The 13,711-nt window shown below is 44.1% G+C and overlaps 1 protein-coding gene across 2 annotated transcripts in view; it reads right to left on the reverse strand.

Moving 5' to 3' along the window:
- UBE2G1 (ubiquitin conjugating enzyme E2 G1) overlaps positions 1 to 13,711 on the reverse strand; it is a 104,611-nt gene that overhangs the window by 22,829 nt on the left and 68,071 nt on the right. For both annotated transcript variants that reach the window (XR_008507259.2, XM_045890148.3), the window contains exons 2-3: positions 9,800 to 9,902; positions 369 to 466 (exon numbers count right to left, since the gene is read on the reverse strand). Coding sequence is in view for 1 of the 2 variants with exons in the window: in XM_045890148.3 (XP_045746104.3) it covers positions 369 to 466; positions 9,800 to 9,902 (201 nt within the window). In the remaining variant the exon portion in view is untranslated. The remainder of the gene's footprint in view (positions 1 to 368; positions 467 to 9,799; positions 9,903 to 13,711) is intronic.

The following is a 13,711-nucleotide window of genomic DNA, read 5'->3' on the forward strand; positions in this document are numbered from 1 at the left end:
TTTAAAACCAGGTTTAATTACTCCTATACTCTCTGTAGTAGACAATGAGTCACCTAATACCTTGGAAATTATCTCAACTGTAAGAGCTGCATTCATGGCAAGTATCACCCAATAGCCTTACCTCTAGTTTGGAACATCAGGAGTCTCAAAAGAGATGAAATCTAAGTAAATAAATATTTTTTATATGATGTCTATTCCTGCTGTTCTAAACAAGCTAATACAAGACCAAGTGCATAATGAACACAGTGAACTTAGTACAAAAATCCCAAAGTAACTTCACTGAGAACTACATCTTTCTTATGGGCCCTGAAAACCTCAGTGACAGGCATCATATTAGCAAATGTAAAAGTAAAACTAGATAAACTTACCATTTGGGTGCCAGATTTCTGTAATGAATTTCATTTTAGGAGGCCGGAGGGGATAATCTTTTGGGAAAGTGAGATGAGCCTTAAAAACACCACCTTCACTGGAAGAAAAACAAAAACATGTTCTTGCCTGTAAATTCCTACATATTGACAATTATTAAAACAAACAAAGCAAGGGTGCTAGCGCTCACACCATAAATGAAGTGAATTAACAGCCTGGGTCTCAAGCAGATCATTGACATACTCACTTTAATAGACTGGCAACACCTACGACCTTACCGAACTCCCGCGAAGTAGGAAATGAAAGAAACGGCCAGCCTTAAACCGGCATCCGTATCAGGCCACGTGACTGTTGTGCTAACAACCTGTATCCCTTCCCATGGCACTAATCCAAGTCCAGAGGCTAACTGCCCGTCAGCTCTCCATGTGGCTCTCCGACTATCACCCTTCCCTCCATTCCAGCCCGTCTTCTTTCTGTTCTGCAAGCACAGTAAGCTCTTTCTCACTCAGAACTTACACATAATTTGTTTGCTCCCTGTGTGGAAAGATGTGCTGACCTTCCAATCGTCCATTCATCTCATCATTTAACAAATACTTCTTCAGCCTTTACATGCCAGACACTGGCAGTGAACAAGGTATAAAGTCTCTCCAGGAGTTTACATTCCAGCAACTTTCCAAAGCAGTGCCGTCCAATACAGCTTTCTGCACACTGGAGATGTTCTACAGGCAGACTGTCCAAGATGGTAGCCACTAGGCCCCTGAAATATGGCTGGTGCAACTGAGGAACTGAGTTTTTTATTTTTTTTTTAAAGATTTATTTATTTATTTGAGAGAGCAAGCACGCAAGGGGAGGGGCAGGGTAGAGGGAGGGAGACATTCTCAAGCAGACTCCCCACTGAGCACAGAGCCCGACGTGGGTCTCGATCTCATGACCCTGAGATCATGACCTGAGCCTAAACCAAGAGCCAGTCACTCAACGGACTGAGCCACCCAGGTGCCCCTGAATTTTTAATTTTATTTAATTTAACAGCATATATGGCCAGTAACTGCTTTATTAGTGCAGTCTTAGATCAGTGCCATTTACTTAGGAACTGTTCTTGAAGAACTGTCAAAACAGTACAATGAATTGTACTATGTTAACAACAAAAACCAATGAGATCAAGTCAGCCTCATGGGGCATATAACTAAGTTCATGCATTAGGTCGTTAGTACTAGTCATTTCCTGTGCTTGAAATACCCTTCTCCTCTTGTCATCTTTTAGAACTCAGCTTTGGGGCGCCTGGGTGGCTCAGTCGGTGAAGCGTCTGCCTTAGGACCAGGTCATGATCTCGGGGTCCTGGGGTTGAGCCCCGCATCGGGCTCCCTGCTCAGCGGGGAGTCTGCTTCTCCCTCTCCCGCTGCCCCTCCCCTGCTCATGCTCACTCGCTCACTTGTATAAATAAATAAGATCTTAAAAAAAAAGGGGGGGGCGCCTGGGTGGCTCAGATGGTTGAGCGTCTGCCTTCGGCTCAGGTCATGATCCCAGAGTCCTGGGATCGAGTCCCGCATCGGGCTCCCTGCTCCGCAGGAAGTCTGCTTCTCCCTCTGCCTCTCTCTCTCTCTCTGTCTCTCATGAATAAATAAATAAAATCTTTTAAAAAAAAACCTAGCTTCAACGTTACCTCTTGAGACTTCCCTTGACTCCCCAATCTTAACTCTCCGCTGTGTCCCTCTGTCACACTGACCTTTCATTTCTTTATTCCAACATCTATTTGCACATCTGATTCTTTTACTGTTCAGTATACACTCCATCAGAGCAGGGTCACGTGCTGATGTTTGTGTCAGGCCAGCGAGAAATGTAATTCTCAGCTCCTTAAATGGTTTTCATTCACTGAACAAATATACATTGATTACCTACTTGTGTGAGGCACTGTTTTACGTAAAATAATCAAACAGAAAACATTAGAGATCACTGGTTTCACAAGCACTTACCATTTTGGTGGCAGAAGAAACTATCAAGCAAAATATCACTAATAGCTACTGAAATGATATGAGCAATCTAATATTAAATTTTTAAAAAACCAAGTATCTATAGAATAAGCCCATCTGTCCTTAAGAAGGAAAAATGGGGGTATGCTTCTATACAGACAGAAAACCTTTTGCAAATGCAGCCCCAGTACATAGCAGTGGTTAACTCTGGAGCCAGGATTACGGGGATCTTTTCCTTTCTGCTTTGTACATTTCAATATAGACTGAATTTTTAACCACAAGCAAGTATTAATTTTTATTGCCTTTTTCTGATCATAAAGGATTTGGGCGGGGGGGGGGGAGGGCGGGGACTTAAAAACAGAGAGGCAGGGCGCCTGGGTGGCTCAGATGGTTAAGCGTCTGCCTTCGGCTCAGGTCATGATCTCAGGGTCCTGGGATCGAGCCCCACATCGGGCTCCCTGCTCCTTGGGAGCCTGCTTCTCCCTCTGCCTCTCTCTCTCTCTGTCTCTCATGAATAAATAAATAAAAAATCTTAATAAAAAAAAAAAAAACAGAGAGGCAGATCATTAACACCAAATACCTCTGAATACCTAGGGAAGACCAATGGGCTCCCAGCACACAGGGTAACTGTGGTAACACAATTGTGGTAAAAGCAGCAGGAGAAGGCCACACAGGGTGAAAGAGAGAATGGAGTGGTCAAGGACAAGCATGATGAGCAGAACAATTTAAAAAGTCTGACAGTTAAAGAACAGGATAATTAGATGGGGAAACAGCACAAATACAAGGCTTTAAAAAGGAAGGGAAAAAAAAAATACCCTAATTTGTTTACAAGGAGATGGGAAGGTGCTGGTAGAAAGACTAGAGACACCAGAAAAAGAACTGAGCCATTGGAAGAAGAAAGAAAGTAAGGGGAGCGAGGGGCCTCGCCAAGAAAAAGAAAGAACATCTTTTCCTTTTGCACTGGAAGAAAAACAGACTGAATGTGGTACAGATATCCAGGGGTAAAAAGGAAGAAAAATGACAAGTTTCATGCCTGCCATATGGCCTCCATTTCGTAACTTACAGAATGATTTACTGAAGAGGAAAACCTGGAGACTTGAGCGAGACCGCTGGGAAGGACACACCACACTGGCGGGCACCTTCTTGCCCCGGCTACCCCAACTGTGCGGGTTAATGCCACAGTGGCCCTGGGACCGTTAATTGTACGGACTCGCTTTTCAAACTGGGGGTGACTCACTAACCAGTTTTCTTGTTTAACAAATAAGAATCGAGTAGAAAACAAGGCACTTCTCACAGGTAGTCTCTTTGACTTATGTAATCTGCATGCATGTTTCTACTCACTAAAATGTATGCACATAGTCTACATCAGGTCAGGATGCAGAACACTTCTGATGATGGGCTGTGGTGGAAAAAAGCCACAAACACAGAAAACAGCTAAGAAGCTATGTAAAAGGACATCAGAAGAGCTGCCACAGGCCCTCGCACGTCACCTGCTGGTAATGCTGCTCCTCGGTTGGAAGCAGCCTCCCTGGGTCCCTTCATCATCTCGACGGATTTGATCCACCTCGTATTAGCTGACTGGAATCCCTGTCCTCAAAAATTGCCTCCATCTCTTAAATTATTTTCAATCTTTAAAGCATCAAATTTTATTAACAGAATTATCTCAAAGGGTTTAAAGCACACAATTTTCACTCTGTCTACAGCGCCCTCCCCACTCTGAACCAATCACTTTATTCCGTACAGTTTTTCTCCTATGGTGGACTCCTTGACATCTCTTTCACCTGGGGAATCCTACCTGTTTTTTTAAACCAAGCTCAGTGGTCCCAACTTGTGGGTGCAAGCTTCCAGTGAACAGCCAAATTAGCAAAGATGAGTGCAAAACCCCCAGGATATGAACTACTGTAAACTAAACATTAATATGTCACATATTCACTATTTTTCAAATATGCAAAGATGTTACTGTGATGAGTAAAATGACAGTTTATAATAAAAATAAAATAAAAATCTGTGAATTAAAAATATCTTCCACTACTTCCACTATTCTCTTCATCACACACAATACTAATAGTCCAATTATCAGCATGATGTTAAAAGGAGGTGTGAAACCAAAAGTTTCACATTTGAAAAGGTTGAGAAACCTAAGCCTAGTTCAACTTTCTTCCATGAGCCTCACTTACTGTTTCTGTATTAAACTGCAAAAATATTACAAGGACCAGAGCCTATCATTCCATTTTGTCAGATCCTACCATTCTGCCGTATTTACTTTATCTAAGTGACACATTGTATGCTGCCGTCTCAAACTGTGCTCAACATTGTTCTTTTAAAAATATTCCTGGTGAGGGGCGCCTGGGTGGCTCAGTCGTTAAGCGTCTGCCTTCGGCTCAGGTCATGATCCTGGGATCCTGGGATCGAGCCCCGCATCGGGCTCCCTGCCCCTCGGGAAGCCTGCTTCTCCCTCTCCACTCTCCCTGCTTGTGTTCCCTCTCTCTCTGTCAAATAAATAAATAAAATCTTTAAAAAAAAATTATAAAAAAAAAAAAAATTCCTGGTGATACCTGTTTCTTGTCCATTCATTTTATCTGACGCATTTCACAATTTATTTATCACACTCGTAAGATATTTGATTGCTTCCCATTTCTTTGCTACTACATGCAACAGAACACTGAACATCCCAAACACTTCCTGGCACAGGGTTTCTACCCTAAAGGCAAAACTGCTAAGACAGAGTTTAAGTAATTGGTCGAAGTCACACAGCTAATACAAGTGGCAGAGTTGGGGAGCTGCGCAAAGGCCCCAGAGCCCATGTTCTGAAGCACTGAACGGGAAGGGATGTGGCCTGGCTGCCAAGGCATCACTTGCCAAGCAATGGCGGTACAAGGTTCCTTCCTTCCAAATTCTCGTTACAGAATATATGGCGTAGAACTGTAAAAGGATTTTGTTACTGTAAAGTAATATTAACCAGAGTTTGGTTAACCGACTCTACATGTTCTGCATCCACCCAAGGAAAAAGGCAAAACAATAAAACGCATGTAATCTTAACATTCTCCGTATTTTCCACACCCTTGTCAGTGGTAAGGAATAAAATAAACCGTACTTCCTGGGCAGACTAGCCATTGATGACGGAAGAAAAATTTACGGGATAAAAGAAGGTGCACATTCACCATTCACTGACACGAATTTATAAAATTTGTAATTACATGGTGATATCCGAGGCTCCAGAGCTTCCTTGAAAAACGTGCTGCCACTCTTGCCTGAAAAGTCTACTTCTGTGGACACTACCTGATAATCGGCGAGCTGAACACAGCAGGTACACACAGCAGTTTCAGCTCTCACAGAAAGACAGCCTAGAGAATCTATTCTTAACGGACGAACGGGCAGAGGAGTAATACACATTTAATGCCATGTAAAGGTGAATAAAATGGCTACATTCGTACTCAGGCACCGCTCAGTCCTCGAGCAAGCTGGAATACGCTGGTTACTGATTACCTAAACTGAAGAGGGTACAGTGCCCTCTAGTGACTACAGGAACGCCAAGGATGTCACAGGAAGGAACACAACAGCTTTTCGGGAACGTTTGTACATTATTAATTCTTGCTATCACTACATAAATGATCGAACTCTTAAGCGGTGAATTAATCAGTTAGGACATCAGAAGAGCTGCCACAGGCCCTCGCACGTCACCTGCTGGTAATGCTGCTCCTCGGTTGGAAGCAGCCTCCCTGGGTCCCTTCATCATCTCGACGGATTTGATCCACCTCGTATTTGCTGACTGGAATCCCTGTCCTCAAAAATTGGGTGCCATCTAAGCCCACATTAACTTCCACTTACTTCTAACCCCAACCCCCCCCCGGGCAGGGATTTACACTTGAGGTCTGCGCACCCACACCCAGCAGACCCCCCCAACAACTGCAACATGGCCTCTACCCTCTTCACACCAGTAATATCCTTACTGTTAAAGCAACACACACCATGAAATACTGGATTCACCATGAAACAGGGAGCTTACTTCTAATCACACTTTCCTCCCTTCCCTCCTCAGGGACCCGCGCTCGGGCACACTCTCGTCCTCTACCCCGAGCAAAGGCTGCGTGTGCGACTCCGTCCTGCAGGTCGCCATGCTCAGCCCCCAGCTCCCAGCCCATCTTTTTCACTATAGACAAGCTTTTAGAATAACACTGTTACGAACAAATTTTTGTTGCAGAGATAAAACGCAAGTAAGCTGAAGGAAAATGAAATCCATAATCCCAAAGTTAGGATACGCAGGTTATAAAATAGAAACCTAACTGGTGACTCCTGTCCTCAATGGTTGTGAAGACAAATCCAAACTCTTCAACAGTGTTTATGAACTTCAAGTAACCCTCCACTCCCTGTTCAGCCTCATTTTCTGACCTCCCGTGTGCTCACCTCACTCCACCACCACATCATGGAGCCGTCCCATTTTCTGGGCCCCACAACCCAGAGTTCCCCTCGGAAATGCTGAAGCTCTGTCATTAACCCCGCCCCCCGGTCTCTGCCAGAACACCTGTCCGGTTAACGCTGACCCTAGCTGCGAACAGCCCCAAATCTCTTCCATTCCAGAAGAACTAATCTAAACCACCTGTGGCCACCTCATTCATCTTACCAGTTGCTGGGTGGGAACGAGCTAGTGACTCAATTCTGACACAGGAGACAAGAGCCAGTCAGCCAGAGAGCTCCCATTGCATACAACACACACACAACTAAGAAGAAACCAGCCTCTCTTCTTCCTTTGGGTGATCTTCTGAAACACTCAAAACTCCTGTAACCATTTTGCTACCAGTGCCAGGACAACATACTTTCTTATTCTCTAAGCCAACTACAATCAGATTTCTGTTGCTTGTAGCCAGAAGTCTACTAACTACTACACTAACTCTTAAGTTCCCATTTTAGATAGGTCTTCCTCTGGGACAAGTTCTGGTACGTCCCAAACCTGCCACACCCCCAGTGAGCGCCTTTCTCCACCATGGCCATCACCAATCAAGCGACCACGTGGTGACTAAAGTGTAACCTCTCTGTAGGCAAGGACAACACTGAGCTAATCCGAGGTCCTGTTCCCCGCATCTAACGTAAGACCGCTTGGAAACAGCTGAGCTAGATGAATGAGCAATGTAAATGCCAGTGTAATGCTTTATTTTTGCAACCATTCTAAGCAGGAAACTGCCCAAGGGATGGCTTAGACTCAGTAAATATTAAAGAATAAATCTTAAACCTCTTTGAGGGCTTAAAAAAAAATCCCATAACTTTCACACGTGAATTTTAGAGAAGATTTTAACAAGAAGGAACCATTTCCAGGTTATTCTGGATGGTGATTACAATGTCTGTCACTGCCACGAGGCCTCATTACTCACAGGATGCGCCCCGTGTGTGGCAGAGTTTAACTACAGCCCAGCTGTCCCATCAGGAAGGACTGCAAGTGGCCACCAGCTGTCTCCTCAGGAAGTCCACACTCCAGAGGAGCTGCCACAAAGGCTTGCTTCTGCTACCCACATCTCACACCAGCAGCTAGCATTTTTTAAACACACACTGAAGGCCAGAAGTAAGTTTTTAATTGGTGGAAAGAATGGACTAATAATCAGTATGGTGAGTATTAAAAAGTGCTTGTCTTTGGTGAAGCTGAAGGTACACATTAAATACAGGTACCAGCTAATAGTCTTTAGAGATACGTGCCACCACCGCACAAGAAAGTGTGAGAGTTCTGTGAGGTCCTTAGAGACAGAGCTCAGGCCTGGAAGCCCAACTCATCCTCTAGACAGACACCAGTTCAGAAGAATTCCTCCTGTTACCTCCTATCAACTGTAGGAGTAACAAGATTGTATCACTGGAATGTCGCCGTGTCTCCCAAATAAAACTTCGTGCAATGCGTTTAGCTTGGAAAACCTGAACTTCATCAGGCTTATAAACCAGGTTATATGTATGGTTTTACGTGCAAAATTTAGTAAGAAATTTGCTTCCAAGTAATTAAGGTTGTGGGGGGATACCTCAAAGATGGTTTTCAACAGTTCCTATTATCTACCCAAACACACACGATGGAACGACCAAATGGAGTTATTTTAGTTTGCAACCATCACCAATACAAACATGGCACTGAGAAATACATCAGCAAAAATTCTGATTGGAAACAATCGTGACAAAACATGAATCACCTTTCCAGACGCTCGAAAACCCGAAGTCCACACCACAACTCACTCTGTATGTCCCGTACCAGCGTGCCCTGGTACCAAGAAGCCTGAATTTTCTTTTCCATCAGGTGTTTTATTGGGGGGGGGAAGGATTCCCATCTCTGAACACCTAACATGAAACTACGGTATCAAAATCCTTGCCTGCTTATTAGGGCCATCGAGGACCACAGCTGAGTGAGCAAGTGTAGTCCCCAAGAAACTCAGATACAGATCTGCCCCTCAGGTGTGTGGGGCACACTGGTGACCTGAAAAGGTCACTGCATTCTGTTCAATGCCTCCACTTCTGTAAACACGATGGAACTTACACTAGTCGCTAACACCAGGTAGTCACAACCCATCTTACAGAACACTGATCATTCCTAAGTTTAAGTTTGTCTGCAAACACTCAGAGCAGAAAATAAGACTGTGGTCTTCGAATCTAAAATGTAGGACAAGACCTGAGGAAACCCCAGCTCTCTCTCTCTCTATTGCTCTTTGACTCGACTGCATCTGTTGTCTGACTCTACATCAGTTAGTAAGGATTAATTAAAAGAGGTTAGCTGTTTCATGCAACACTATATCAAAAACTAATGATGTAATATATGGTGATTAACATAACATAATAAAATTTTAAAAAAGGGATTAGCTATAACAATCACTTTTATAAACTGGAAAAAGGTAAACATCAGTTCATTTTAGGGTCAGAACACCATGGTTCGGATCAGTATTCTGTGGGGACCCGATTAAAGAAGCCCTCAAATTGATGACCTTGAGAGTTCTCAAGCCTGGAGACACTAGTGTGTGAAACTGTGTTCTGTATGAAAATCTCCCAGGTGTAATACTACGCTTTAATTAAACTGATAAAGTGCTAAGAATGGAAAAGACTTCTCTTTGAAATGACAATGTTCCCTTTGGGGGTGAAGGCACAGTAAGCACAAGGGAAGGGAAGGGGAGAAACATTTCAATAAAGGATTTTCTTCTTCCCCCATCCTGCCAAAATTAACCCAATATCCAGAACCACGTAAAAAATACATTATTTATATATAGGCTCACCTTAAAAATGGCTTGTATTTCTGAAACTATCATATATTTAAAAAAGCAACAGGTTTTAGACACTAGAATTTCAAGCAGAACACAAAAACCCTAGACATGATAATTTAGTATAAATGATTTCACCTAAACACAGCCATTTCACCTGCTTTAAAAAATAATTTCACTTCAGTTTGCCAAAGCAGTTTCCATTTGAATTAATTAAGAGAGCTACTTTAGTGTCCGTTCCATGGTACTTACTAAAGTGTGTCAGGGGGACCAATGATAAGGACTTCCCACCGGTAAAGATCATTGTCATCTATTAAACCTGCTGAAAAGCCTTCCACTGGATTTTTGTTGAGTTCTGTGGAAAAAAAAAATTTTTTTGATCAAAACTTTTAGGCATATAATTTTCACCCAACAGATAAATTACAGAACCTGAATGTACATGTTATAAATTCCAAACTATTCAGCAGATATACCTGGGTCCGCTAGCAAAATGCCACCTGATGGCCAAAACACTTCCATTTCTGTACCACAGGGACGTGACGTGGAAGCAAACTGTCCAGGAGATCACGTTCTAAACCCCTCTCACTTCCACCCTGGTTTCCAGCTAGGCTCTTAGCATTCTAGGTAGCCTTACGGTGGTAGATGGAACTCGTTAAGATGCAGATATCCAGGCCCAGCCCTCACAGACTGTGGCCCCCAGGTAAGTCAAACCAGTACTCCCAGTCATTCCTACACTGTGGTCTTTAGGGTACACTTTCAGAAGCACCAGCCGAAGCCTAAATACCTTTCTGTGGGAATTTGCTGAGCTTAGCCAACCTTCATTTATACCAGTGTGTATCTGTGTGACAAGCCCTCTGTCACCTTGGGGACACACGTCTACAGTTGGTGTTCTCAGACTCAGCAAGGAGAGAGCAAACTCCTCGTGCCTTGCCTGTGTGTGTTGACCCCGTTGCCAGCCAAGTTTCCGGCACACAGGAGTGGCTTAACAATAATAGCGAGAGGCGCGCCCCGCTGGCTCAGCCGGAAGAGCGTGCAACTCCTGATCTCAGGGTCCTGGGTTCGAGCCCTACACATGGGGTGTTGAGATCACTTAATAAATTTTTTTTTTTTTTTAAGAAGGACTAGGAAGGGGGGGGAAGATGGGAGGGAGGGAGGAAGGGGGGAAGAGGGAAGAGGAGGAGGAGGAGGAGGAGGAAGAACAGGAAAAGAAGAACAGCTGGAGCCTACAGGAATGGCAGTGGTATCATGAGAATTTTCTCTTCCAGAGAGAGTGCTCTGGCATGGATGGAAAATGATGGAAGCAAAGGACTAGTGGGGGGAGTGGGGGAGACGTAGGCCAACAAGGGAGCTTAGTGGACCAGGTCAGGCGTGCAGTCTGATGGTTCCTAGACACACAGGGCTTAATAATGACCTACTGGCGGTGGGTATTATCTACAGATTTTTTTAAAACAGCTGTTTAATGAGGTATAATTGACATTCAGTGAACTGCACATATTTAAATTAGAAAATTTGATACAGGGCACCTGGGTGGCTCAGTCGGTTAAGCGACTGCCTTTGGCTCAGGTCATGATCCTGGAGTCCCGGGATCGAGTCCCGCATCGGGCTCCCTGCTCGGCAGGGAGCCTGCTTCTCCCTCTGACCCTCCCCCCTCTCATGTGCTCTCTCTCTTTCTCTCTCTCTCTCTCAAATAAATGAATAAAATCTTAAAAATAAATAAATAAGGGGCGCCTGGGTGGCTCAGTCGTTAAGCGTCTGCCTTCGGCTCAGGTCATGATCCCAGGGTCCTGGGATCGAGTCCCACATCGGGCTCCTTGCTCGGCAGGGAGCCTGCTTCTCCCTCTGCCATTTCCCCTGCTTGTGCTCTCTCTCTCTCTGGCAAATAAATAAATAAAATATTAAAAAAAAGAAAAAAAATCTGTGTAGCAGTATTTTCAATAGCCAAAAACTGGAAACAACTCAAATGTCCATAAGCAGATTAACAAATAAACACATAATGGTATATCCACAGAACACCATATTTTTTCAGCAATATAAAAAGCATGGGGGCGCCTGGGTGGCTCAGTCGGTTAAGCGGCTGCCGTCGGCTCAGGTCATGATCCCAGGGTCCTGGGATCGAGCCCCGCATTGGGCTCCCTGCTCCATGGGAAGCCTGCTTCTCCCTCTCCCACTGCCCCTGCTTGCGTTCCCTCTCTCGCTGTGTCTCTCTTTGTCAAATAAATAAATAAAATCTTAAAAAAAAAAAAAAAGAAAATTTGATACATATTAATACACAAACAGGCCTGTGAAGCAATCAACACTATCATGGTAGTAAATACACACACACACTGCATACAGAAATCAGCAACAGGGAGTTCAAACAGGGAGCACCGACTGGCTCCAACTGAGAAGTGGGGGCCAAGCGCTGGAGAGAGCAGTCTGGGAGGGATGTGCTGGGCGCCTGAACAGGTGTGTGAGTCTCACATGCTTCCTGCAATCAGCCTCCAAGAGTTCAGTCTAATGATAAAAGTAAGCGTAATATGACCCAGAGCGTTTTTACAGAGGACTGAATAAAGTGTGTTAGTAACGGAGAAGATCTTAATTTTTTGAGGGATGAGGAGATGCTACTCAACAACTAGGATTTAACACCCCAACATGCCAGTGAAACACAGAGCCTAAAGGCAAATTTTATTTATATTTAAATATGAATGGTTTTTCTCAAAAGTTGAAAGATTTTTTAGAAGTCTAAATGTTTGCCTAAAAGGCAACGTAGACCTATCTAACGTTTTAAATCAGTACTGTATTTCAAAATGCAAGAAATGTATTTTTACTTTTAAATAGCTAGTCTAAGACATTTTTAAAAGGATACTGAAAATGGAAAGACATGAAGATAAGAATTGCATTTTGTTTCTGCATGTAAACACTCCCTGAGCTGCCAGCATGCATGCAGGAGGGCAGGGCGCAGGGAGGGCACCCGGAGCCCTACCCCAAAGTCCACCAGGGCGGGGCGGAGCCCAGACCACCGAAGTTAAGGGCAGTTCTGTTCTTTTTCTAGACGAACATTATCATATTTCTCAGACCATTTTCTTCAACACGGTATTCAAGTCTTGGGAGGATTCTTTTTTTTTTTTTTTTTTAAAGATTTTATTTATTTATTTGACAGAGAGAGGCACAGCAAGAGAGGGAACACAAGCAGGGGGAGTGGGAGAGGGAGAAGCAGGCTTCCTGCCGAGCAGGGAGCCTGACTGGGGCTTGATCCCAGGACCCTGGGACCATGACCTGAGCCGAAGGCAGACGCTCAATGACTGAGCCACCCAGGTGCCCCTCTTGGGAGGATTCTATAATTTATCCAGAAAATCACCCTCTTGCTGCATTTTCCATCAGAAGTCCAGTGGAGTTTTATAAATGGAGGTGGGTTAAGTTCTGCAATTAGCATATACGGTCAAAATTATCCTTGAGAATTCCCTTACATGTCCCAGAAAGTACATCACTGCTTCTCACTTTTGTCAATACACCATAATTTCTAAAACACTTTGCACATTCTCCATGCTTTTCTTCTACAGGAGTGATTATGTCTACTGCTTGTAAGTAACACAAAAGCAACACTGAAGATATCCGATATCTCACTTTTGTCGTGGCTTCTGCCCCTAGCAGGGGTCCCCCAGGGCCTGGACCCATAGGTATAAGGTGCGTGATACCACACCTTCACGAATGTTTCCCTTTCCCATGAGGTCTTCCCTAAATAATTTACCAAATAATCGTCTTTTGACTTCTGCTAAGTTCCCAGTAATTATACTTCTAGTGTGTACTCTATCCCTGACACTCGATTCCTGTGGAATCTCAGCCCCTGATTCCCATGGAAGTAAACAGGCAAGTACCATCTGTGATAAATGCTCCAACAGCAGTACAGTAATTTGGAGGGCCCAAAGAAGGGCACCTTATAATCATGAAGAGACAGAAAAGAGCTTCTAAAAAGAGAGGAGACATCGGAAAAAAGACAAAGTATTTGGATGGCTGCTGCGAGGTTCAGACAGAGGAGCCTATACAAGAACTTGAAACATGGAGATCAGGAGCTGGCTAGAACAAAGCAGGGCATGCAGCCGAGAGCAGACAGAAGGTCAGAAGCTGGGCAGCAAAGGGCCTTTGTAAGCCCTGTATCCAGAGGGCAATGACAAGCCTTTGGAGGGT

Source organism: Mirounga angustirostris, unplaced genomic scaffold (genome assembly GCF_029215605.1).
Source record: "Mirounga angustirostris isolate CCGP_5_RB_7025 unplaced genomic scaffold, mMirAng1.0.hap1 SCAF_17, whole genome shotgun sequence".
NCBI classification, from domain to species: Eukaryota; Metazoa; Chordata; class Mammalia; order Carnivora; family Phocidae; genus Mirounga; species Mirounga angustirostris.